This window comes from Balaenoptera musculus, chromosome 10 (genome assembly GCF_009873245.2).
Source record: "Balaenoptera musculus isolate JJ_BM4_2016_0621 chromosome 10, mBalMus1.pri.v3, whole genome shotgun sequence".
In the NCBI taxonomy this organism is placed as follows: domain Eukaryota; kingdom Metazoa; phylum Chordata; class Mammalia; order Artiodactyla; family Balaenopteridae; genus Balaenoptera; species Balaenoptera musculus.
The window spans coordinates 61,748,441-61,775,875 of NC_045794.1; the positions used below are offsets into that span (position 1 = coordinate 61,748,441).

General features: G+C 43.9%; 1 protein-coding gene across 1 annotated transcript; it reads right to left on the reverse strand.

Annotated features, from left to right (window-relative positions):
• Nucleotides 1-21,889: 21,889 nt before the first annotated feature.
• On the reverse strand, nt 21,890-24,225 carry PHLDA1 (pleckstrin homology like domain family A member 1). The gene is made up of 2 exons (XM_036867323.1): nt 22,840-24,225; nt 21,890-22,401 (listed from the first exon to the last, which is right to left on the reverse strand). The coding sequence occupies exon 1, from the start codon at nt 24,012-24,014 to the stop codon at nt 22,866-22,868; it is 1,149 nt and encodes a 382-aa protein (XP_036723218.1). The 5' UTR covers nt 24,015-24,225; the 3' UTR covers nt 21,890-22,401; nt 22,840-22,865.
• Nucleotides 24,226-27,435: the final 3,210 nt, after the last annotated feature.

Sequence of the window (27,435 nt, forward strand, 5' to 3'; positions counted from 1 at the left end):
AGACTGAGAAGACCAAAGTATATTCGAGGACACACTGCCAGCAAGTTGGAGATGCTGGGTTTGGCACCCAGGAACTTCCACAGCCCATGTCCTTTCACCCTGCCTCTCTCCCCAGTGTCTGGAACTCAGGAAATCAGCTTGCTGTCTTCTTGAGAACTGAAGAGGCTGGAGGAAAGACTTTATTTACACTTTATTGTCAGAGCTAATTATTCAGTGGGTTGATCTACCTCTCCATCTCCCATTAGACTCAGTACTGCTTTTCAGTAAGATAAATAACAAGCTTGAACTTCTCCAATCTGTGCAAATCACATACGCGTTACATTTCCTGAGGGGTATCCAAGGCTCCTTTTAGCTTCCTCCTATGAGAATGGCTGTGATCGAGACTGGGGGCCTCCTCAGGCAATGGATTAATAGAGAGATGGGTTGATTAACAAATCCTTTAGAAGCTACTTTATAATAAATTGTACGTTGTTTTTTTTGAAAGAAAAATCGGTGCCAGCAACACAAAAGGATATTGCAGCCAGGCAGGATAAAAATGTCCCGCAACAGCTGCCCTTCTGAAGGTGGCCAGAGACACTATAAGGCACCAGTGGGAGGTCTGTCTTCTACTCGGCCTCTTTTTCTATACCTTCACCTCCTCTCCTGCAGCCATCACTGCCAACCTATAGCCCCATCCTGTATCCTATATTTCAATTTCACTCACACCGATTGAGTACATAGTAACCTGAGTGCATTTCAACCCATCACTTCAACATCTGTATTTTATAAGATGTTTATCTATTTCTAATTCGGGGGCAAAATCCATGGTTTGCTATAAACTGAATTCCATATAGCCTTCTGACAGGTATAGAGCTAACTCTCTGAAAAGCCTCTATGAGACCCTTCAGGTGACATTTATTTGCTTATTTATTTGTCAGTGAGTTCATTCAGTTTTTATTCACTCAAGTTTTTAGCACAGCCCTTATCAAAGTTCCTGGCCAGTAGGAAATATTCAATAAATGTTTGTTGAATAGACAAAACAACGAAATATTGATTAATATGTATTCAATGTGTATTGAATGAATATGTAAAATGAATAAATGAAAGGGGAGCAAGGTGATGGACTGGAAACACGCACAGTGGTGTTCTGACCCTCAAGTGCCCTCAAACACACACATGCACACATACACACACACACACACACACCCCACCACCACCACCCACAGACACAGTTTCCTAAGGCTTGGCTCGGGAATAGCTACAAGAGAGCACTGCTTGGGGTGAGTGGTGACAAGAGCCACTAGTCCCTGTGACTAAACTCTTTCAGTAGCAGACAGAGTAGGAATCCTCCCATCTTCTCCCCTCCCTGACCGGGGCAGGGGAGGGCTTCTTCCTGTGTCTCCCTGAGCCTCAAGTCACCTCCAATTCTCCTCTCGCTCAAGACATCCAGGCATAGATTTCATGATTTTACTGCACTTAAATCCCCTTCAGTTAATACTGAAAGTCTTGCTGGCCCTTACTTCTGTCATCCTAAATTAAATACTGCTACCTTGTCTCTTATCCTCACCTCTGGTAATGGAGTCTCTAACAAGGGGTTGTGAAAAGCCACTGTGTAATTAACAGAGGTGTTGTGGTGGCCTTCACAATCAAACTAACCATGTCCCACATAAATAACAATAGCAAGAGCGACAGGCAGTATGTATTGAGCCATTACCAGATGCTAGGCTTTAGGTGCACCTCCTTGTTTAATCCTCCCAACAACTCTTTGAGGTATTATTATATTATTTTTATTTATTGTTATCCCTTTTTATAGATGAGGAAACTGAATCTTAGAGGCACCGAATTGCCCACAGTCACACAACAGGGAAGCTGGGACTAAAATCCATGAAATCTGACAACAAAGTAAATGTTCTTACTACCAATATACCAGTTATTCTTAATACGTCAATCATCTGGGATAGCAGAGTGAATATTAGAAAAACCCTGGTTTGAATCCTGATTATGCCACTGCGTACTTTGGGCAAGTTCCTTGACTTCTCTGTTTCTTTATCTGTAAAGTTCAGATAAGAACTAATTTATAGGGGCTTCCCTGGTGGCGCAGTGGTTAAGAATCCACCTGTGAATGCAGGGGACACGGGTTCGAGCCCTGGTCTGGGAAGATTCCACATGCCACGGAGCAACTAAGCCCGTGCGCCACAACTACTGAGCCTGCGTGCCACAACTACTGAGCCCATGTGCTGCAACTACTGAAGCCCACGGGCTCTAGTGCCCGGGCTCCGCAACAATGGAAGCCACCTCAGTGAGAAGCCCGCACACCGCAACGAAGACCCAATGCAGCCAAAAATTTAAAAATAAAATAAAATTCAACTAAAAAAAAAGAACTTTACAATTTACAGATTGACTGTGGGAATTAAAAGAGGGAAAACACATGAAGCCTCTTACCATAGTATCTGGCACCAGGAATGGATCAATAAATATCTCCATGTTTTCCACCCCAGTTTGTAGCCCTCATCCAATGACTAGATGTCAAACTAAAACATGTTAAATCCTCTGTCTGTATCCCAAGAAAAGCAGATCACCTCAACCTGCTAGCCAGATAGAAAAACAAATTTTTATATCGCAGGTGAAGCACAGAGCAGGTAGTCTTTACCAGACACCCTGCAGGAAAGCAGGCAGAGAGCACAGACGTCCCCCTCCCGGCTGGCTAGAGACACCCCATTTAGAAATTCTTGTTCAGCTGGGCTCTCTCCCCCTTCTCAATTAGACCGAGGCGTTCTGTGTGAGAATCATCAAAGCTACGGATTCCCCCAACAAAATGCATTGGTGCGCGATGTAGCAAAAGCTAATGCTTTTAGCCTCCTTACAAATATGGTCTAGAACAGGAAATGTTTCCTTTCTGCTTATTAAAGAGCCCAGGAATTTTGGTTAATGGAAGGTGCCATAGAAGCAGAGTCAAGAAAGATTACGTCAGATAGTAAAATAATTTAAACAGCTGATACCTAATACTTGAGTTTCAGTCACTTGAGGTTTACATAAAAGTAGGGTTTGTTCTGTTTTGCTCTGTTTTTCATCTTTTAACCCCTAGGTTTTTAACCTAGTCCAAAGAGCCAACTGTCTCAATTCTTAATATCCATACAGAAGTTTAGAAATAGGATTAACACCTGCCAAAACACCATATTGTTTCTTGGCTCAACTACAGATAGCTTGTGAAATATGAGTTAATTTCAGGTAAGCAAATGCAAACAGAAATGTCAAGGTACTCAAACCTCCCTTCCCTGGCGATATTCTTATTTAACTAAATTGATATGTAGCAGCACTCCACTGTATTAAGAATTATCAGGGGTTTTTTAAGTTTTATGATAGAAGTGGTGATCACAAAATGTATGTATTCACAGTATTTATTAACCCAATACCCAGCATATGGTAAGCACTCACTAACCAGTTGCTATTTTACAATACTTGCAAGAAGTACTAGAAGTAGTAATAATAATAGTAGTATCTATTTCCTATGTGTCAGGTGCCAAAATATATTTGTTTATGTACATTTATAATTTCAGAATAAGGCCTATCCATGAAACAGGAATTATCATTCCGGTTTTACAGATGAGAAAACAACTGCAATAAAGTATCAAGTCTACTGAGTGGTAGAGCTGAGTATCAACTCTAGGATTGTCTAATTCCAAAGCCCACGCATGCCTTGCTCTGTGAGACTAGATTATGACCACCAGAAATCTGCCCTGGGTGGACATCAGAGGGGATCCAGGAACCCAGCCACCTTGGCTTCCATCCCCTTTTCTCATGTCCCTGCCATCTCGCTTCTTTCCAACCTCAGGGAAATCTGGCAGAGAGATGGAACACGCTAGGGAGGGGTGTTTTGGAGGCTGCAGTTGGGGTTTAAACATGGCCCTGGGCAACAGAACACATGCATTGGCTTGGCTCAAGTTGGAATGCCCTGGCATAAGGGATGCTGAGTTGACAGAAGCCAGGAAGGCATTTTTCTCTTTGCTGTCTATAGAATGCTACTCTTTGAAGCTCTTCTGCTTTGTTTACAGTTATGCCCTAATCATTAGCCAACAGGGACTTTGGGCATAGAGTGTTCTGGGAATACTTCCTGTCAGGTTTTTCCCAGCCTCTCTTTGGAATGCCTCTGCAATCCACTTTGTAACTCTGGGGGTGGTCCAGTGTGCCCAGAGGGACTCTGCCTTGTGTTGCTCAAAAGGATCCCAGCACTCAACCTCAAAAATAGCTCAGGGCCTAAGGAGACCTCACGGAAATGATTTTTGCTTAAAAACAAGTCTGGCCTGGTATCTACAAGTCACACATAAAGAAATCTTTTGCTACTTACTTTTTAAATTACACGTCACTATAGGGTATTAATCTGTATGCTTGTTTTGGAAACTCTGAGAAATGGGACAGGCTACCAGGATTCCTCTATCTGGGTGAAGAACCCCTAAGCCTCCCAGGAGAAGCAGCAAAGGGACTTTGGTCTTGACAGTCAGACACCTAGGCGATCGGGGCTAGCCCTCCTGAGCAAAGAGGGTCAGCAGATGCTCTCCTGATTTCCCGGAAGAGCAGAGCAGGAGGTAGGAAAGGAGATGAACTGATTATCAGGGATCACCCCGGGAGGGAAGGCAGCTCAGGGCAGGTCCTGCGTGAGGACCTATGTTGAGACACCTGACTATCACGTTTGCTGTCAGATGACATCTGGCCCCGGCCCAGGGAAGCCTTTCTAAGGTCCTCAGTGGATGACTCAACTCCAGGAATCTCAAAAGGTCCTGGTGGCCATGGGAGGGACAAACTGAGACAGCTATGACACAGTCATGCTGATAATGGCTTTGACTGAAGGGTCAACACCAAGCATCCAACAAGCTGTCTAGACCTTCAAAGGAAAGGAGGCGAGAAGGCAAAGGTAAGTGGGTAGGGAGCCAAACCAAACACCACTGTTGCCCAACCGAAGTTATCTCTGCCGTCAGGGGAATCTGGGGACATTCGGATTTCTTAACGGTACCATGACACTCACGAGGACAAGGTCAGCCCCTCTCCCCTGCCTGCCACCTGTGCTGACTCCCACCTGCAGTTCCCCACTGGGCCTCAGTCTTTTCTCAGCCATTTGTGACTCTGATTCTCCACGGAACCTCATCTCCACCCCCAGCCTCTTTCTCTGTTGGTGACGCGCTATCACGCACGCCAGCTGTACACGCCTGCTACCGAGGAAAACGGAGCTGCTCCGTTCCCGGAATCCTGGCCCTCTCAAGTCCCAGGCGTTCCACGAGAGAAGCCTCCTTCTGGGAACTGCCCTGAGCACCCTCACGTTAAGTGGTCAGACATGCGCCAGGGCTGATGGCGCGGAGTGGGCCGGGAGAGGCTCAGACTGTGGGCAGGAGTCAGAGATGAGGTCCCTGTCCACATAGTAGGTGGACTGTCCAGACATCAGGGGCGAGGGCCTTGGAGAGGTGAGGCTGCAGGCAGACGGAGGTGTGGCGGAGTGGGGAGTACAGAAGCACAACTCCTAGAAAGATGCTCTCTGTTGGGCAACACCATCAGCTGCTCTAGAAGGCACGGATAGAAGCAGGTAAAAATGTGAATGCTTCCTCACTACCCTTCTCGGCTCTTCGCCCTTAATCTTCTCTTGGTGAGAGCTGGGGTTTGCATCTCCACTCAAAATCTCTCCCCTTTCTGCTTCCCGGCAAAGTCTGTCCTGCTTTTCACATCTCTGCCCTTTCTATAACTTCTACATTCCTTAGAAAACTCATCCTCCTAGGAAAAAGTCTTCCACACACCCCCCCACCTCCTCCCAAAGGGAGATGGAAGGGGTCCTTTAGGGCAAGCAGGTGGCTCTCAGACCTGAGGAGCAACATGTATTCCAAAGCCTTTCCTACGCCTTCAGCCTGCAGACTGAGGGGCAGCTCTGATCCAAGGCTCCGCGCAGTCTCTAAAGGCAAATGAGACACAAAGCTGGAAGGAGATGGGCCTGTGCTCCCACACTGAGCCTCAGCACCCCTTCTGTATGGTGTCAGCACTGCCTTCACCTCCCGGGCCCTGAGGGTTAGGCCTGAACCCAGTAATGCCCAGGAACGATGAAGGAGCTGGAGGAAACCGACCTCAGGGGTCTCCCAGTGACATCACTGTGGCCAGAGGACCTGCCTGTGGGTAGGATGCAGTCAGATGAGAGCCAGAGAAGGAGGGGCTACAGGACAGCATCACATCTGCGATGCACAAAGACCCTCAAAGTGCTTATCTTCTTAGAAAGGGAGAAGCAAGAGGGCCAGAGGAGACTTTGATAAATTACAAAAAAAAAAAAAAACTAATGAAATCAAGTGATGGTGAGAACCAGGTGAAGGCTGAGTGGTGAGTAGACCAGCTCCTGAGTCCCATCCCCCTGCCTCGATTTGAGCTCCTTTCTGCTTGGATTCTGTGCCGGTGTCCTCACTCCATTGGCTGGACAGTCGTCCACCAGCCTTTCCGTTCACTGTGATTCATGTGTTTTCCTCGGTTATGGCCCAAGGTTGAGGCTTGGCAAGGTGGGGGTCCCTGGGACGACAAGGAAGTAATACTGTCATTGTAGTTGGAAGACAAGTCATCCATTCCATTCCTTATAAAGGCATGTGTTTTTCTTGAATAAATGCTAAGTGAAACTAGTCTTTATGTCTTTTCCCCTTGATCCACAACCTCGTCATTCCATAAATAAAATGATGCCTTCAGAGCACACAGACTGCTTTGCAGGGTGGTCTGGGGAGAGAATCTGCACACTGTGGGATGGCTTATGACAAGGCACTCTTCTCCAGAAAGTCACAGTGGCCGTGAAGCTGTCCTCTGCCAGGCCCCGTTCTCCCCAAGGTGAGCCCTGCTGGGCTTGGACTCCCCCATTGCCCTCACTCTGAAGGGCTGGAAGCTGTGGAAGGCTTAAGGGCCTCTGGAGTCTCCCAGATCTGCTTCAGTCTTCTTTTTATTGATTTATTTATTTTTGCAAAAATATATTTTTTCCTGAATTTATTTATTTATTTATTTATTTATTATTTTTGGCTGCATTGGATCCCTCCTGCTGAGCGCAGGCTTTCTTTAGTTGCAGCGAGCAGGGGCTACTCTTCATTGCAGTGCGCGGGCTTCTCATTGCGGTGGCTTCTCTTGTTGCAGAGCACGGGCTCTAGGCACACGGGCTTCAGCAGTTGTGGCACACGGACTCAGTAGTTGTGGCTCGCGGGCTCTACAGCACAGGCTCAGTAGCTGTGGCGCACGGGCCCAGCTGCCCCGCGGCATGTGGGATCTTCCCGGACCAGGGCTTGAACCCTTATCCCCCTCACTGGCAGGCGGACTCCCAACCACTGCGCCACCAGGGAAGTCCCGTATCATTGTCTTCTGATCTTGGGGACTTACTTAACTTCCGTCAGCTTCTGTTTTCTTATCAGTAAAAGGGAGATAATACCCACACCTCATAGCACTATTATGATAAAGAACCTGTCATAAAATAAATGCTCGGAAAATAGCAACTATTATTGTTCAATTTGTGTTACCCCCTCAATCGTTATTCTCCCTGGTTACATTACTGAGGTAAAACGCAGCTCATTAACGTGTTCAAAGTAACAGAAGATTCAGCTTAAACACATTTTCTGCCTCCATCAAGTCATTCAGAAGCACCCATTTTCATTTCAGGCCGTGGAGTAGAAAGTAATTCTAGATCACGTGAGAATACATTCCAACCTTAGAGCGTAATCAGGTAGTTGGATCATTCAGTATCTGTCATCACTCCGATCAGTAGATCTCACTGTACCATTGGGTTTTCACTGGATAGGAGTTGGAGGAGGTTGAGCTGAAGGCACATTGGGCTGTCAAAACAACAAAACCAAAACCAAAACCCCCCAGAGTAGCATGCCTTGTTGTAGTTTTCTTTTTCCCAAAGGAAGGAGCGGGGTAAAGCACAAAATAAAGACAGATGGCTTTGTAAGTTGTTAGAGATTTTTGCTGTCCGTGGTTCCAGGGATTGAAATGAAGAGGTCATGAGACAGGGATGCTCTTTAGCAGACACTGGAGACAAACTCTTCCTAGATGTTTCGCCTGAATAGACACAGGCTTCCCAGTGGGGAAAGCGGTCTTTGGTGTTGTATCTAAACTCACTAGACGAACTGAAGAGAAACATTTTTTGATCTATGGGTATAAACTGTAAACCCCTTCCTTTCTTGTCTCTCCCAATGCAGAGAGGACATAAAAACTCTCTCTCTCTCTCTTCTTTATTTTGGTATCAAGTAGATATTAAGCATTAAGCAGTAAAAAGGAAGAGCTAGTATGGGTTAATGACATATTTATTGATCACATTTAGTGATCATCTGCTACTGTGCAAAGTGCTTTCATGTATATTATTTATTTCAATCCTCACAATAGCTCTATGGGACAGGTTTCATTATTCCCATACAACAGGTGAGGAAGCTGAAGTTCAAAAACGCTAGGTGACTTGTGCAAAGTCACACCGTTTATGAGGGGCTAAGCTAAGAGTCAAACTCATGTCCTCCAAATGCAAAGTCTGTACTCTTTTCCAAAGGCAATTGAGGCTCAAAATATCTAAGGATTACAAATATTATAGTTGAAAGGGAGCAATTGAGACATCTTTACTTGAAAGATGAGGAAACTAAAGTCCTTACTATATATAAAATAAACAACAAGGTCCTACTGTATAGCACAGGGAATTATATTCAATATCTTGTAATAAACCATAATGGAAAAGAATATGAAAAAGAATATATACATTCTTTCAACATTGTAAATCAACTATACTTCAATTTAAAACAAAAACAAAAACAAAACACTGACATCCAGAGAGGCAAAAATCATCTAATTAGGCTCTCACAACTTGTTAGCAGCCAAGCCAAGCCTAGAATCCAGGATTCTTTCTACTACTCTTTGCTGACCCTTGAAGGAACTCCCTAAAGAATAAGAAACGCTCAGGGTAGAATAAACACTAAGGTACTCCTCCTGTTTAGCATGAATAAAAAGCATTCATTTCTTCTTCTATTTCCCTGATTTGGATCTTGTCATGGAATCTATGAATGGTGATAGATAGGGCTGGCTGCTGGAAAAGCACCACTGATGGAGACTAGCTTTAGAGCTCCAGATTCCTGAGAACCTTAGATCTTTCTTCTCTCTCTCCAATGTCAATATGACTCTGACATGAAGACACAGAAAGCAACTACATATTTCTGTTTTAAAAATCAGTTGTGTTCTATTTAAATTGTTCAAAGCAACTACATATTTCTGTTTTAAAAATCAGTTGTGTTCTATTTAAATTGGTTCGAAAGAACCAAGTGAAAAAAAAAAAAGAACCAACTGAACATCATTACAACAGTACCGTATTTGAAAGGAAAATGTTAAGACCTTAGTAAGAATGGTGAAAGTACGTAAAAGACTTTTAGCTAATACTTCTAAGCATCTTCCCACCTCTGTGAGAGGTCTATTTGCATGTTCATGCCAGCACATGGACACAGTTTGCATCGGGGTCAAACACAAAGGCAGTGGAGTTAGACTCCTGGATGACAATCCTGGTCCCACCATTTGCTGGTAAATTTCTCCAACTCTTAATCCTCAATTTCTTATCTACTAACTGGAAGGTGATAAGAACTATGGCAGAGACTACTAGTTTCCTTCCCAATAACCATTCTCGTCTTCTTCTTTGCTCACAGAACCCTGATTTTGTCTGGGATGGCAATGTGCCCAGCTGAAGGAATACATTTCCAGCCTTCCTTGCAACTTTGGATAGAAAATAAGCTGTAATTGGAAGTCATCATATGGGGGCTCCAAAATTTCTCTAAAAAGAATTATTTATCTCCAAGGTGTTCCCTTCTGCTCTACTCCCAGTTCCTCTTTTTTCCTGTCTAGCACTCAGATACAGTGTCTGGAACTCCAGCAGCCATCTTGGACTGTGAGGATACAAGCCCTGTATACCAAGGATGGTGGAAGAGAAAGATAAAAGGAGCCTGGGTCCAAAAAGTCACCATACCAGCTCTGGACAACCCACCTCCGGATGTCTTTCAGATAAAAGAGAAGTAAATCTTTATCTTAATACACTTATTTGGAATCACCTGTTATACACAATCAAATCCAGCACTGATCTTTATAATAAATAAATAAAATAATCTATATGAAACATGTGGTATAGGACCTGGCATTTAGTAAGTACCCAATAAATGTTAGTTGCTGCTACTTCTATTACTAATACTCTATGAAGTACTATGATTAGTACTACACCACCGATAGGATTATGTCTCATCTTCCCTTTGCTTCAGATGTAAGTTCCTGGAGAGCAAACCTGTAGGCCTGCCACTGTGCCCTGCACATAATTTTTTTTTAAAGCACCTTCTACTTAGAGAAAAAGTAGTTTTAAGTTTAGTTTTCAGTTAAATCTGCTGAGTAGAATCAGGCTTATTAATATGATAAAACCTGAAGAAATAGTTCCAATTTTTATATAGGTGTCTGTATTTCCTAATTCTTATTTTAAAGTACATATTGTTTTATTTATATCTGAATTAGCAACCAATTTTGTTAAAGTGTGTTATTAATAAAACATTATCTTTTTTTACGAAAAAAAAAAGTGCAAAAAAACCATGGAAAGTCTGGCCTCTGGCCCCAAAAACCGTCTTACACGCCCCATCACACACCTCGCACTGTCTCATTGTTGTTATTGTAGCCATTCTCTATGGAGCACTTGCTATGAACTTGGCACTAGGATAAGCACTTAGGTACCTTGCCTGAATTAACTGCTTATATCAATCCTGTGGGAGAGGTATGATTACCGCCATACCCTACACTCCTTATTCTAAGGTTAGGATCTAGAAGGAAATAGTCTAATGACTGTTAGATTTTCAAACTCAAATCAAATTACAGAAAACAAATTACAGAAAGCTCTTAAGAGCTTTGAGCCTATAGAAAACTCGCAGAAGTTTCAGTTTATTCTGTGTTAATTTCCTTTTTCAGAGACCCACTTACAGAAGAAACAAAGTCTTCAAAAGAGAGAAGAAAGCTTAATTCTTCACTCCCCTTTTCCTCTAAAATATTTTCATTCTTTAAAACGTAGTGTTCTTAATCACTTGTGAGAAACAAACCAAGGCCTTAAAGGTCCATAGGAACTTTACATACATCCTGAGAAAAACAGAAACTTTCACTGCTACTTGGGGAAAGCGAGAATTGAAGAAGTTTTTTTAGAAAAATGTCTTCCTTTCCCCTCCATTTTCCTGCAAGATCTCTTCGCTTCCCAGGCCTGCCTGGATCCCCCTGCCTTGCCCACCAGGAGGGTGGAATCCTCTTGCCAACGCTTATAATTCACACCCTCCCATGTCAGATCTGATTCTTTCCATATTTCGAATTCACAAACACTCTTTGTCTCTCATCCCTGTTCTGTTGGTCAATTTCTGTGCACTAAGTTTGAAGTAAGAGTTTTGATTTTATATGTCAAGTTAAATGCATATAAATAAGAGGGTACCCTGATTATGATACCAACGTTGTCATGAATTTGTTTAGGGGCACCAAGAAGCAGCTAATCCCACAAAAGCTGCTCTGTGTACCTATTTTATGCAGTCATTTGGTTCAACTGGATATTGTTTTTTAAAGCCACGTTGAAATCAACGTGTTTTCCCAGGCTCTTGGAGTGCCCGGGTCAGGAATGTTGACAATCTGCTGTCAGAGAGAGGCTGTCAGCATCACTCCCTATCAAGCCCTCCCAGTCATCACTTGCATAAGAACAAGCAGGCAACCCGCTGCCTTGTGACAAATGCTGTGACTCCGGAGCCAAGTGCTATGAATGAAGTCCTGTAAAAGGTCATTTTACGTAAGAGGAAATAATGGCGTCACCCGGGGCGCATACATAATTTTGAATGAAAAACCTGTTTAGTGGATTCTGGAATACATACACTTATTAGGGATCCCTCTCCTTTCTTTCTCCCCTGTCATCTCATTAAAGGTTACAAATTCTGAAATCTTGTCCAAGTTGTCTAGTTTGGGGTATTTCGTGTCCTAGGTAGGTCATAAACTGTTATTTATGATTGAATTCTGGGCTATGTGAATTACATTCACCTAATTCCCTGGAAGGGCAGCAACAAGTTTTACCACCCGACCTATTAGCATTTCATGGATACCTATGGATCTATTACCCTCCATAAACATTTTTCAGGGAATATTTCCCCTGACACCTACACAGAGAAGCTAGAAAAGCCAGTGAGCTATTTCCTCAAGTAACCGTATAAACATTCAAATCATTTCAACTTTTCAGCTCGAGAGATAATTTCAAGACCTGGGGGGTATGTGGAGGTGACTAAGTAACACCAGAAACATTCCATGAATATTTTAGGATCCAGGTGATAAAATAAACTGCAAGCAGTTTTTTAGCCCAGGTTCTAAATAAATGATTTTCAAAAAATTTTTGAAAAAGAATATATTCTAACAACTGTATTTTAAAATATGCCCATTTCAAAATATTGCTTTCTTTTGTAAATTTTCTTCCTGCTTAAGGTTTCTTTTAACCCACATGGATTATATTTGGAAAGACTAAGTCACAAAGCACTTTTTAAAACAGTAGAATTGGGCTTCCCTGGTGGCGCAGTGGTTAAGAATCCGTCTGCCAATGCAGGGGACAGGGGTTCAAGCCCCGGTCCGGGAAGATCCCACATGCCATGGAGCAACTAAGCCCGTGCGCCATAACTACTGAGCCTGCGCTCCAGAACCCATGTGCCACAACTACTGAAGCCCCTGCGCCTAGAGCCCGTTCTCCGCAACAAGAGAAGCCACCACAATGAGAAGCCCACGGACCACAATGAAGAGCAGCCCCCGCTTGCCGCAACTAGAGAAAGCCCATGCGTAGCAACGAAGACCCAACACAGCCAAAAATAAATAAATAAAATAAAATAATTTATTAAAAAAATAAAACAGTAGAATTAAACAGTTTATTTTCAATATCTATAAACACTTGAAGACAGTTTATATAATTTAGGTAAAAATTTATATTTTAGGGGGGGAAGAGATGTGATGTCTGAATACTTCGAGTGATTATCCGCAAGAATAACATCTTGAATTTACATAAACTATCTTCCAAGCCTTGCAAAGTAGTGCCACAGTGGAAAGAGCGTTAATTAAGGATCAAGGGAGCCGGATTTGGGTTCTAATCCTGTCTTTGAGTTTAATTGGCTGTGTGACCAAGGGCAGGTCACTGGCCCTCTTGGCTTCATTTTTTTCCTCTGCAGAAAGGGGAGAGATGAATGAGACTTTATCGAAACTCCTAAATTTCTGTTTTCAGCTCTGATCTCAGCTTACCATTTATACAGGTAGAGAAGAGGTATTATTGCTCACCACTGCATAGAAAGCAAATACAAACCAGGGTCCACAGGCTGTTGAGACAGCCATGTAGCTCAGGTCTCGTGGTAGCTATGCGGCACTTTTTACAGGCATCAGGGATTTTAACTAGAACCCTAGGCAATAATTACAATTATTCTATAGTGAGCCAGTGCATTGTGGCAAGGATAAGATTCACTCTCACTCCTGCAAACACGACTCACACTGTTGTCTACCTTAAGGATCTCCTTTGCTGTAAGAAACTAAGTCACCGAATCGTCTCCCACAGAGACCAGTCATTCTCTTCAGTGGTGGTGTCGAAACACGGCAACAGGAAATTACACAGGGGATCTGGCACCACCACAGACCACTGCTTTGTCATAGTGGTTTAGGCAGGGTGGGGCTAACCCTCAAAGCAGGATGCTGAAAGCTCTGCGGAAGCCAGCTCTGCTCGGTGCAGTTTCAAATCCTTCAGATGTCAAGTTCCACAACAAAACAACTGACCATCCCACCTTCACGGGCCATGAACGTTACTAGCAAGAAAAGTGTATGTGTATGTACAAATACACACACACACACACACACATATAGACATACATAGATGTACATACCCACAAATGTATATATACTGGGAATTACTTGGAAGGATCATTAAAGACAGGTATGTGTTTCAAAACTGGAACCAAGCTTTGTAAAAATGAACACGTCTCCAGCAGCTAAAAACTAGAAAGAGAATATGCTTAAAACTATTACAAGTTTGGCCTCTTTGACAGTGATGACTCACAAAGCCGGTCTGCTCTTTTGAGGTGATGAGTCAGCCCTGACAGAGTAAGCCACACCACTGGGTAGAATTTGTTACAGCAAAGTTCAAAATACTTGCAAAATAACTGAGCTGTCAGCTTCAATAGGAACTCAACCGGATGAACTATCAGCTTCAGGAGAAAGCCAAAGGAGGACAGCGACTTAATCAAAACTTTCAAACTCCTCAAGAGTCATTTCCTGTTGCTTTCTGTACAGGAGTTGAATACTCATTTATCAGTTACTTCAGAAGCACAGGCTGTCAGGTCTTAAAGGACTATGGAGTATGTTTGCCCACTCTGTTAGAAATGAATTTGGCAGGGTTTGAGAGGATGCAAATAACCACGTCGGCTATTTTTTCAAGTTTTCATTTCCGGCATCTAACTAACCATCCAATACTTCAGGTGAATGCCCGGGGCAGGGAGCAAGTCACTCCCACATGGACCCTATCTCAGAGCAGTCAGTTGTGACTCTGCATCAAGGGGTGACAAAGCGGTCCTTTCTGTCCTCAGGTCCTAATAAGCCCTTCAAAATAAAATCAGATTTAGAACAACCTTCAGACCAAGGAGACCTGCCTACATCTACAGCCCACCCTAGAGCATCTAAATCTTCAAAGCCCTCTTGCCCCACCCTGTGCCATCTTTGATAACCTGACTCACTCTGTAGGCAGGTAAGGCCAGGGGTCAAGAGCACCCATGCCATGGCATTTATTGCCTTTCTATGTGGTGAAGGTTTCCAACAAGGTCTTTGAGAAAGAAGCAAGGCAAGGAAGAACACCTTGCTAAATAGATTCATGTGGCCAGTGAGTTCATTACTCAGGTTTTTCTGTGTCAATAATTCTAGACGGCTGTAATGTTGTATTCATATGATTCCTTCCACTTGAATACAAATATAAATTTGGCTCAAGTTCTACAAAAAACTAGGGAGTACTGGATGCTATTTTTCTAGTTGTGATAACATCCTATTTCTTAAATCCAAATTATTTGGATTGGAATACACATATGTGTTTTATACACACACACAATATCTATATATGTAAGTATAATAAATATATAGATATAATATCTAATCCCTCTTAAAATGGTATCCAGATAATAATATTTTCACTTACATAATGCTTCACTGTGAGTAAGGCGGTTAAATGGTGGCTCTAGGACTTGAACTCATGTAGATTTCACTGCCACTTCGCTGTATGTCCATAATAGCTCCCCAAGGGCAAGGCTGTTATTCTCACTTACAGACGAATAGACTAGACTCAGAGATTAATGTCACAAGACTAAACAAAGTCAGAACTAGAATCCAAGTCCATGTTCTTCTCAATATGATGTATGCATGAAGATATTTATTGCAGGAGTGTTGAAATCAGCATGAAAACAGAAACTCACTAGATGACAATAGGCAAATGAATTAAATAATACATCGACTCAATAGGATATTATGCTGTCATTAAAATTACCACTTTAAATAATAATGAGGGTGATAGCTACCATGTATTGAATGCTTACTTTGTGACAGTAACAGTGAGAGCTCATTATGCGAACTACCTAATTTTGGGTTCACAACTTCATGAGACAGGTACAATCATTGTCTTCATTTTACTCATGAAACCTGAGGCTGAAGTAAATTAAATCACTTGCCCAAGGGAATTCAGCTAATAAAATCAAGACTTTTTGACTTTAAAGCAGGGTTTCTCAACCTTGGCACTACTAACATTTTGGGCTGGATAATTCTTTGTTATGGAGGACTGTCCTGCACATTGTTGGATATTTGACAGCATTCCTGACCTCTACCACCAGTTATGAAAACCAATAATGTCTCCAAACATTGTCAAAGTCTCCTGGGGGAGAAAAATCACTCCAGGTTGAGAGCAACTACTCTAAAGCATAAGGTTAATCATTATGCTGTAGACCCCCTTCCAACACCACCAGCCTTCCTACAGAAGCATGGTGGTGGAAATACACACACACACACACACACACACACACACACACACACACACAGAGTCATAGACAAGATCCCCTGAGAAACAGGTTCTTGACACTCTGATGTTTGACTGCAGGAGGTTTTGGGGGGTGTTCTTGGGAACCTCCCCTGTGAAGGAGCAAGGGAAAGAGGACTGGGCAGAGGGAAAGTTGAACTCCAAGGCCACCTCCTTGTTGAGACAGGCCTCAGCCACTTCTCCAGGGAGTACTGGAGCCGGGATGGCCCTTTACAGTTGTCCGGCTTGAGACAACAGGGCCTGGTCTTCATCCACTCCCCATAGGCCAATCGCACCCAAGGAGGGGGTATGTCCTAGGGCAAGGTAGCTCTCCCTGAGACAAGGCTGAGGACAATTCCAGGGAAAGGGCTAACTGACATCATGACAGCCACCAACAGTCTCATATCTGGGGACCGAGTACCCTCTCTGTCCTCAGGTGGCAATCTGGGTGGAGCACCGCAGCACCCTCTCCAGGCGCATATATGAGTATTCTGATCGTTTCATTGTAACTCACTTAAAATACATAAGCATGTGAACGGAGACTGGAAAGCGATAAGCAAATGAAAATAGTAGTACTATAAATAATGCCTTTTCTGTCTTTTTTCAAAGTTGAAAACAAGAATGTTGCCATCATACTGTTCTTACCATTTAAAAGAAGTGCTGAGGTATCAGAAAATACAATTCATAGCTTTAAAACACCATATATTATATATTCACATGGTTATAATGATCCCCAAACCTGCTTATGTGCCCTAAAACGCAGGGAGCTTCCTTTCATAGCCACACCAGGCACTGTTCTAAGCACTTTTACTAACTTATTAAATCTTCTCAATAACCAGAAGGTGGGAACCTTTATTAACTCCACTTTACAGAGGAGGAAATTGAGTTTCCAAGAGGTTAAGTAACTCAAGTTCTACATGGCCTGTAAGTGGTAGAACTGGGACTTGAACCCATGTACTCACAAATCCTGACTCTTACCAACCCTGCTTTACTGCCTGCTTCACACATTTATTTCACATTGTACCCCTGAAATTCCCTCACAATGGCAGTAATTGGTCTTCTCAGATTTCATTTCTTCTTTAGAAACAAAACCAAACAGGGGAGGAATCAAGATGGCGGAGGAGTAGGACATGAAGCTCACCTCCTCCCACAAATACATAAAAAATACATCTACAAGTGGAATGATCCGCACAGAACATCTGCTGAACGCTGGCAGAAGACCTCAGACTTCCAAAAGGGCAAGAAAACCTCCACATAACCAAGTAGACAAATGAAAAAAGAAAACAAAACCAAACAAAAACAGTAAAGTAATAAAGCTCTCAATGTACGACTATGCTAAGAGATAAAAAATGTCTTCAAATTTCCTATTTTAAAGTCTTTGAAGATTTAAACACTTTTAGATGCCAATGGAGATTTTAAGTAAAGATACGTCATATTCTTTTAAAGAATCGAGTCTCGGGACTTCCCCGGTGGTCCAGCAGGTGAGACTCTGTGCTCACGCTCCCAATGCAGGGGGCCCGGGTTCAGTCCTTTGACGGGGGAATTAGATTCCGCATGCATGCAGCAACTAAGAGTCTGCATGCCGCAACTAAAGGTCCCGCGTGCCGCAACTAAGATATGGCGCATCCAAAATAAATAACTAAATAACTAACTAAATAAGTAAATAAATATTTTTAAAAAAGAATCGAGTCTCTCTTCTGCTTTCAACACAAAACAGGAAGCTTTATAGATACCAGCTTGAAAGATGATTCTCCTAGAGTCAAGGCTTCACCCTCTCAAGGGACCTAGGAGGACTCAAATCTCTCTGGAACTCAAGAAGGAATTGCCTCCAAGCTAATTCACTAGGGACCATTTCTTGTCCCCTGGGCACTATGGAAAAATTCAACTCAAATTCATTAGCATTCAAAAAGCAATAATTATTTCACCAAATAACCTGAGTGAAATTCTATACCCTATATTCAAAATGACTAGGTAATTTTTAAAATAAATTTCCAACCTCAAAAGATGGTCTTTTTCTTCCCAGAGTGGTCATGGCCTTTACAATGGCCAAGCCCTTTAGAACATTGCTCCCACAGGTACACGCAGCGCACGTGACTGGTGAACAAGGCCTTCAAAAGGTCCACAGGTCAGTCATCTTGATAGATACTTTATTTGAAATGGAATGCATTTTGAAAATATGAAAAATAAATCACATCTCTCCAAAATCATTTAAGAGACATATTTACACAAATGATGACCACTTCATTAAGTTCACAAATGTGATAGTTTGTAAAGCATTTGGTACATGGTGATGCTTGCTTTTCAAAGCTCGTATTTGCATATTCTGAAATTTTAAGCAATGTAACAGACAATTGTTTTATCTTTCTTCTCAAAATAAATACAATGGTCTGGAAGGACCACCTGTTGTGAAAATCTCCTTCCCCACCACCCAGCTGATCACCAGCAGGCCAGCTTCAGAACAGGTAGTTTTTATGCAGCTGCTTCTAATGGTCCAGGGCCCTTCTGCTTCCTTCATTGGGCAATAATGCCCTTTCTAGGAAACCCTGTTGGATCCTTTACTCCATTTGGCAGATGGAGTCCTGCCAACAAAGTCACAGATCACTTTGTCATCCAATCTTATGTAAATCTAGATTGGCTGTTCTGCACCGCAGATCAAAATTCACCCTTTAAACTGTGTCAAGAATTTAGAAAATAGTTCTTAAAAACCCATCCAACCCAATTCCACAATTAATACATCTTAGGTTGTTTTAGGTAAATAGGTGTATTTCTCTTGAAAGAATCACTGATGGATTCATCGAGCTCTATAATTCCCAAATTTAAATTTTATTCTACTGAGGGCATTTTACTGGTAAAGCAAAAACGAATTAGTTTGACATTTACAAAAAAGAGAGGAAAACGAATGTTCACAGGCCCATCGTCATCCTACAAAGCTCTATTTTCTATGAGATTGCTCCGGTTTCATTCGTCTTAGATCCCTCTTGTAAACCTGCCACCGAACATGACACTGTAAACACTTGGAGCCAAGCTAAAACCAAGTCACTCTCCCTGGGGACAGAAAACAAGCGATGTGTTTGAACCCACACACTGGCAACAACTCATATAGTGTCAGACTTAAATGAAGAGTCTTTAAGAGAAATAGTGTTCGGAATATGAGAGCAATACAGCGTTAAAACGGGCCTCTCAGCTTAAGCCAGACTTCCTAACGGTGCTAACGTGTTAAGAGGAACTCTTAAGCAACAACTGGGCTTCGTTTTTTTTTTTAACCTCCATTGGAAAAAATACGTGAAATGAAGTTATGAAGTTGGTCTGATTTCTACATGATGAGAGAATCCCCCTTCCTCTATGAGGGAAATGTTCATTTTGAAAGGGCCCTTTATAGCCATTTGCTCTCTGACCTCAGCACTCCCCGTAGGGCATACGCAGATCCATGTGGATCTCCACTAAGAAAGTATGTCCGAGGAGTTCCGTCATGATGCATAGCCGGTCCCGTGGTAGCTGTCCTCAGGGAATGGCATGAGAGCAAGTAAAGAAGGAAGCACTGTGTGAGGCCAGAGAAATCACCCTCCTGGGTGCTGGGGAGTTAGACATTTTTTCCTTCTTTCATTTGTCCCAACAGATAGTCATTGAACTCACTGTGTAAGAGGCTTGGTGCCAACACAAGTTCAAAGACAAAAAGTTCAGTTTCCAGATGGGACATTCCTTTTAATTTTCCAACTTTTTACATTTTATGTTTATTTAAGGGGGTGGGTTTTCTACTGGACCTGTCTTCTCCTTCTTCCTTTTCTTGGGTTGAAAGAAGAATCACCTTTCTCCATGAAGGTGATTTGTCAGGCCTCAGAATACCCTAGGTGGTTTGTATCATTTTCTTACAGGTAAAATAAGAGCCACCAACACATTATATGATTTGCATTTGTATTTTGTTTTGCTGAGTATCGTTAAGTATGCTCATTTTTTGTTGTTGTTGTTCCGGAAAAATTATTAAGCCATAATAAGTGTTAAATTTAAAAAAACCCATCCTACTCCTCTCCTTTCTAATTTCTGAGGTTTCACAGTTAAATGCTAAGAGGGGTTCAGACTAGAGAGTCTCTAAGAGGGTCAACTCAATATAAATATCACAGCAGAGCAAGGACTAAGGGCTGTGGAAAGATAATACAAGGAACCATGATTCCAGTGGCCACATTACAAACCAGAGCCATTGTGAGAAAGAAAAAAATTCTAGCAGCCACGAGGGAGCCTGGGCATACTTTTTTTTGACAACACTACCTAGCCGGTATGTAAGCTAACAACATACGAGTGCCTTTAAAAGCCTACAAGAATCTTAATTTTAAAAGTATTTGGTATGGATTTTAATTTTTTTATAGCATGAGAATCTGAAAGAAAAATCCTTCCGTCTGGAAAAAAAAGCTGTGGTTGAATTGGGGTTACATGATCTGCATGTATTAAAATGACAGTACAATGAGGCATTATTAAAAAGCACAGCAGTGGTTCCAAAGAAATCAAACCGAACTTGACTTAAGAACTCTTGAGATCTGCTCTCTGAGCTGCCCATCACATACACATTTTTTCACAACTGCAACTTAGCCTGTGCAAGTGGGAGTCCACTTAAATTCTGCTTGCCATTTGGTTGACTTTTATTTCCCCTACCACTTTTTGGATTTGAGTTATGATCTCAAATTTTCGTCATTTAAATATTGCACTGAGAAGTAATTTGACCTTGAAACTCCTTTTTAGATGGAAGGAGAATAAAGATATCTCTAGCGTGAAATTCTATTTTCATTTCTTGACTATAGAACTTACCAGTGGCCCAATACTGACCATTCCAATTTGGAAGCTGGAAAAATACTGATCCAGACTTTGCAGAAAAGATGATGGAAAACAGAGACCCGTTAGTAAAGCTAGGCAGATAGGAAGTGATTTTCAGCCACAAGAGGATTTGGTAGCATCTATGGGCTCTTTTTAAACTTAAGTAGCATCTGCCCTTGTGGATTTTGACCATCCTTTTGATTTAACACAGAAGAGGGTTTGTTCTACCTTTAAAAGCACATGCTCTTCCCCCACCTCCCCCCCACCCCCCCGCAACCCCCCAGACTCCTGAACAAGTCACTGCTAAAACAAGACTGAGGTTGTTTTCTTACTGCAAATCCAGTGTTTATCAAGTCCTTCCTTTTTCAATTTCTGAGTTTAGCTAACCTAACAACAAAACATATAACCCTTGGATTTCTCACAGAGCAATAAAAAGCAAAACAGCTGGTGTCTCTGATCAACATTATTCTCAGAATGAAAACAAAAAGCTATGACTCCTAGTCCTTTGCAATATTTACAAACTGTATTTTAAACTATGAGATTCTAGAATATGCTTCTAGAACAAAGTAAAAGGGCCAGAAAATGTGGTTCACATCAAGTGTGCAAAGCTCTTGGAGAAGGGTAATCTCTATTGTGGATAAGAGCACAAATGTTCTCTCAAACAAGTGGAATAGTTCTTTTCCCCCACTATGTTTTTTGAAATGAAACACCTAATGCATTCATACTCAGAAATCATAGAAAACTCCTTATTAAACCCTTCACACATAGATAATCTAAGAAAGGCTTTTCCTACAGCAGACCCAGCCCTCCTTGTATATTCAGGATATGATCATCTTGCCATCAGTTGGGTTATGTTTGAAATATTTTCAATCAGCTATCATTACTACTGATTTCCTTTTAGAAAAAGCAATTCGATTTTTATAATTACACAATTCTGAACATTTAGCTTCTTTAAACTTCCATTCTACACAAAATATATGTCGAAGGAAAAAAAAACTCAAAAGAAAAAAAAAAGAAAACTCCACGTAGTATCACAGAGTTTAATTTCAACCACCTGGTATAACATTTAAGTGTCAGACCTTCTGAAAATGAATTCTTGATGTGTTCCTCCTCACCGCCCTTTTACTTTCTTCTTTCCCAAGATTAGAACTTACTAGGGAATAGGTTTTTGAAAATAAAGTTTCTTTTTTGGAAAATGGCCTACATTCAGAAATGTCTCAGAACAAGCATTTTTAAAAAAACTAATAAATAATCATAAATCAAAATACATTAAAATAACATTACAGTACATCATCGCTCCTAAAAGGTCCACCATACTGGAAGATCCTCTCAAAGGTTCATAAATAAAGCCTTCTGGACTCGAAATCATTTCCTGCACTGTGATGAAGAGTATGCAGAAAAACTAAGAGGAATCGCAAGCTATCGGTCGGATTCTGTCCAAACTACTTGGTCTGGTGCGGGCGGGGCGACTGTTTTGTTTTCGATCCAAGTGAAGACAATAGAAAGGTGCTCGTCCCACTTCCTCAAGTCCTCACAACCTGGAAAGAAATGACACGGATTGAAGTAGCTCGGACTCCTACAAGACCCAGTTCTCTTCGGGCCTGTCCCGTGGACAAAGCGAGCTCAGAAAGCCACCGGGGTCGCTCCCTCGAGTCCCCAGACACACTCAAGTGGCGCTGGTGACAAGGAGAGAAGCTGCGGCGTCGCTGGGGTGCGCACCAGTGAACACGCGTGGGTCAGCGTGGGCGGGCGGGCGATCAGGAGACCTTCCTGCCCGGCCCGAACCCCGCACCCTCCCCTCTCTGCCCGGCCTCTCCCGGCTCCAGCCTGTTCCCTTCTTTCCGCCTCCCAGAAACCTACATTAATTTCTCATTTTTCCACCCAAGATCCGAACCGGGGAAAAGGCTTCCTACTCCTACCACCCCCAGCCCCACTCCTCGGAACCTCCCTCGGGAGCCGAGCTGCCGGGACCTTACCTCGTCTGCCCCGGGTGCTGCCCTCTTCAGGCAGAGTTGGAGGTGCTACGGAGAAGCCGCTGGCCGTGCGGCTGCGAGAGCGGTAGTGGGTGCGGGTGCGGATGTGGGTGCGAACGCAAGTGCGGATGCGGATACGGATGGAGCGGCTGCGGCTGCGGCTGCGGCTGCGGCTGCGGCTGCGGCTGCGGCTGCGGCTGGGGCTTGGGTTGGGGTTGCGGCTGCGGCTGTGGCTGCGGCGGGGCTTGGGGGTGGGACTGGGGCTGAAGCTGCGGCTGCGGCGGCTGCTGCTGGACCAGGTGCTGCTGCTTCTGCCGCGTGGACTTGACCGCCAGGATGGCCTGACGATTCTTGTACTGCACCATCTGCAGCGTGATCTCCGCGTTCCAGCCCTGGTCCTGCGGGCACCGAAAGTCGATTTCCTTGCCCTCGGCCATCACCACAGTGAAGTACATATACTTGCCTTTGCGCTCCACGCAGTCCACGGTCTTCATGTTGGAAAAGTGCAATTCCTTCAGCTTGACGGGCGGCTCGAGGCTGCCCACAGCGGGGCCTCCGGGCTGGGATGGCTCGACCGGCCCCTGCCCGGGCTGCTGCTGCTGGTGTTGCAGTTGTTTGGGCGGGATGAGCAGCAGCCCCTCCTCAGTGAGGATACAGCACTTTTTCTTCCAGAGCTGCAGCAACCCGTCGCTGCGCTTCTCCAACACACCCTCCTTCAGCGCCTTGCAGCCGCTGCTCTCCAACATCCTCCCGGCATAGGGGGGGCCGCCGCTCGGCTCGGTCTCTCCTCTTCCAGCCGCCCGGGCCGGGGGCGGCAGCAGCAGGCGCGCGCCGTCCTCGCCCCAACGGCTCCCGCGGCCGCCCGCCCGGAGCGCGCAGAAGAGGCTAACGCGCAGGAAGCAGAGCGGCGGAGGCGGCGGCGGCTCCTCGGGGTCCGGGCAGCAGGGCAGCCGCGTCCTGATGCGCCACAAGGTCCGGGAGCTGCGAGCCGCCGGGCCTCTGCCGTCCTCTTGCGAGCGCTCACGGAAGGGCTCTGGCTGGGCCCCCTCGCGGCGCTTTTGAATGGGCCATCCCTCCCACCCCCGAGTGACACCCAGCGGAAAAGGCGGCTCCTGGCGCCCGCGCCGCGGGGGAAAGCCCAGCTCCGAAAGGCACTCCGCCGCCAGCGCACGCCTCATTAACTTGGGGCCTTTCCAAAGCCGGCCGCGTCCACGCCCCCCGCGTCCCTTGCTCCGCCTCTCGCCGCCCACTCGCTTCCGCGCTCCTTCCCCGGGATGGCTGCAGGGACCCGAGCCCCGGAAACTCCTCTCCTCCGCCCGCGGCCACAGCCGAGGGCGCCCGAGCTGGCCAGCGAACGATGCCGAGGCGCAGAGGGCGCTGAGAGGCCATCCCCAGCCGTCCCGCCTCTCCTCCCGGTGGGGCTCTCTGCTAACAGCCTCGGAAAATGAGGATGGGGCTGCGAGGACGGGTACAGCTACCAGACAGTGCCTGGTACGCCAAGCTGACCCTCTGCCCTCGGGAACCCAGCCCTGGGGATTCGCGCTGCCTGGGCGAGCAAGGAGCCTGGGGGTGAGGCTCGCGAGCCGCGGAGTCCCGTGGAAGCGTGCCTTCCCCGGACCCTACGTGAACATCTTAGTGCACAAAGGCCGAGAGGACACGGTGTCTTTACACTCACATTCGCTTACGGTCACTAACTAGCTCTTCTTGGAGCCGAAGGGGCGATTGTTAAAGCAACAGCGCTACCGTCTGTCCCGTTTGGAAGGGGTAGAGGAAGGGGACTACTTCGGATGGCATCTCGCCTTCCTCTTCTCGAGCCAGGAGCGCAGGCACTGCCTATCTTTACCCGTGACACAAGCGCTCTAGCTTCCTTCTTGACCCATCCGTACAGCCCGCAATATCTCACAACAGTAATTCAACTCTAACGACAAATTCAGGTAATGCCCGGTCCCAACACTTTAAAGCAGTTTAGCCTTCCAAAACGGCAGGCTAGCCTCCGCGGGTCCCTCTCTTTGCAAACGCCTAACGGGTCAGATCTCTTGTAATCTCATTTATCTGTAACGTGGGGAAAGTAATGCGGTACTCGCCCCTAGCTCCCTCCTACTCCATTTAAACAATTTCTATAGAAATTCTGGGAAACAAGGCAGAATAAAGAGCCTAAGCCGAGACCAAATCTCTTGGGCGAAATGTATTAAGTAAACAGAGAACCCCAACTATGTACCGACCCTGAATATACGAAGAATTACACAAAGAAGAAATAAATCAGGTGTGGATAAGTCAGAGTTGGCCAAGGTAAGAGGAAAGGCTGCTATTTGAACTCAAGAAGGAAGAAGGGAGAGCTTAGCTCATCTGTAGTTTCATCAGGCTGGAACAAAGAATTCAAAGGGGAAGAAGTGAGAGATGAGCTTGGAGAGCAGAGCAAGATTCAAATTCTTTGTGCGTCACACTTAAGAAATTCCAGGTTTATCCCAAGGTAATCAAGAACAAAGGATAACTTTTAAACACGGGAGGGTCCTGAATCTTAATCTAAGGAACAATGTTTCAGCAAATGGGACAATTCCAGCACAATCCTGAGACCCACTGAACTGCACTTAGGGGCCTTCACATTGTTGATGGATTAGTCTTTTAAGGAGAAAGGCAAAGTCATGTAAAGATTTCTTTACATGATTACATTTTTAAAAGATTACATTTTAAAAAATTCTGTATACCAATGAATGACAAACACTGCACCTAACATCTCAGTTTTTCCCCTGCCTTTGCAGGACAAGTGAGCATTCCAGAGAATTTCCACATGACCAGCTGTTCATCTTTTTAACAGAATGCCATTCTTGAGCTCATTTAGAAAGGATACTTCCTTTAAATGTGTAATTCAGAGTCTCTGAGGGCAGGTGTAGTTGGGAAAGACATTTCATATGGAAAATTGATACTATACAAACTGAAGTGGGTAAAACATTAAGATGTATTCTGGAAGCCCAAGCCGTTTTCTTGAGAAACACAACATTTGGTGTTTCTATCCTTCTGCAGTTTATCAGGATGCAACAAATGCATTCTATCTAAGCTACTTCACAATGTCTGAACAACCAGCAGCATGATTTTCAAAAGCACTTGTTATAATTAGAGACTTTAAAACTCAGAATTTCCAGTTGGGTATTTCATGACTTAGTGACCTTGTGAACAGCTCAGAAGTAAGTATACAGTTTGCCTTCTCCAACCATAGTGCAACTGATTATTGGAAATCTCAGTAGTATAATATAGGAATCTTGTAGATAGGTGACAACTTTACTCTTAATTTCACCAGTCACCACCAACTCACAAAATGGCCATATTACCATTTTTAAGACAATTAAATAAATTCGCAGAAAATGAATTACAGGAAATAACTGCCCCCTCCAAAAAACCCCACAACTTCAGTTGTAGATAATGAAAACCTACAAATGTCACTTAAAAATTACTAAAGTTCAGAAAGCTAGCTAACAAGTCCTTGCTTTGGTAAACAAGTCTGAAAAGGCTGAAGTCAAAGTGGGTATTACGGCCGGCTGCATCAAGTTGCCTATCAGCAGCATCTGAGAGTTGATCATCTTCTGCTCTAGGATAGTTCTTCACTGGCTTCGAGGACATGGCTTAGCTTTCCTTCCACCTCCCTGGTCATTGTCTGTCTCCTCTACAGGTTCCTCCTCTTTCCAATCTTTTGAGTGCCCCAAAGCTCAGCCCTTGGTTCTTTTATCTACACTCACTCCCTTGATCTCATCCAGTCTTATCATTTTCAATAAGATCTATATGCCCAAGACTCCCAAACTTATATCCAGCTGCTTGTTGCCAAAGAATAAAACAAAGACTACCAAAGTTAAAAAATAATGACACCCCCAGGCAAGGGAACACATACTGGTGAAGACATGCACTGAGTAGTTCACTAGAGGGAAAAGTCTGAGGGGATTTTCGATCATAGAAAGCAGGATTCATAGAGCTTTTGCGAATAAAAAATAGCATGCTGGATAGGATGGAGTCCGTAGGCTTATATATGACTGGTTAAAACAAATTCCTGGGTAGAACTGGTTCAGTAAGGGTCTGAAGTCAAAGTTCATGGTTTTTTAAAGAGCCTTAGCTGGTTAGAATGGCTGTAATGAAAAATAGCCTTCAGTTTTTATATATTCCAGGCCACTGTTACTGTAAATTGAATTTTTTCCTTTTCCCTTTCTCTTCAGTACTATTTGGGTATCTAATAGAGAACTAGAATATATGCACTCCCAAACTTATCTCCTCACCCTGCCCTGTTCTACTTACCTGCAGTCCCCCTCTCAGCTGATGGCAATTCTATCTGTACAGTTGCTCAGGCCAAAACCCTTGGAGTAGTACTGCCCTTAAAACAAGCCAAAAGGAGCCCTGTGCTTTGAAGAGCCAGTACTACATGTCTATCTGGAACTCATACTTGTTCTAGACTATACTCCAGGTACTCATTCCAAATACCCTGCCCAAATGACCTCAGCTATTTCAGAGCTATTACATGACCATTGTGTGCACTGGTGTGTAAGGTAGGTGGACAGATTTTGAACATGCAGGCTAGGATGTCCACACAAACGTGCAGGGGGCCCCTTGCCATACAAT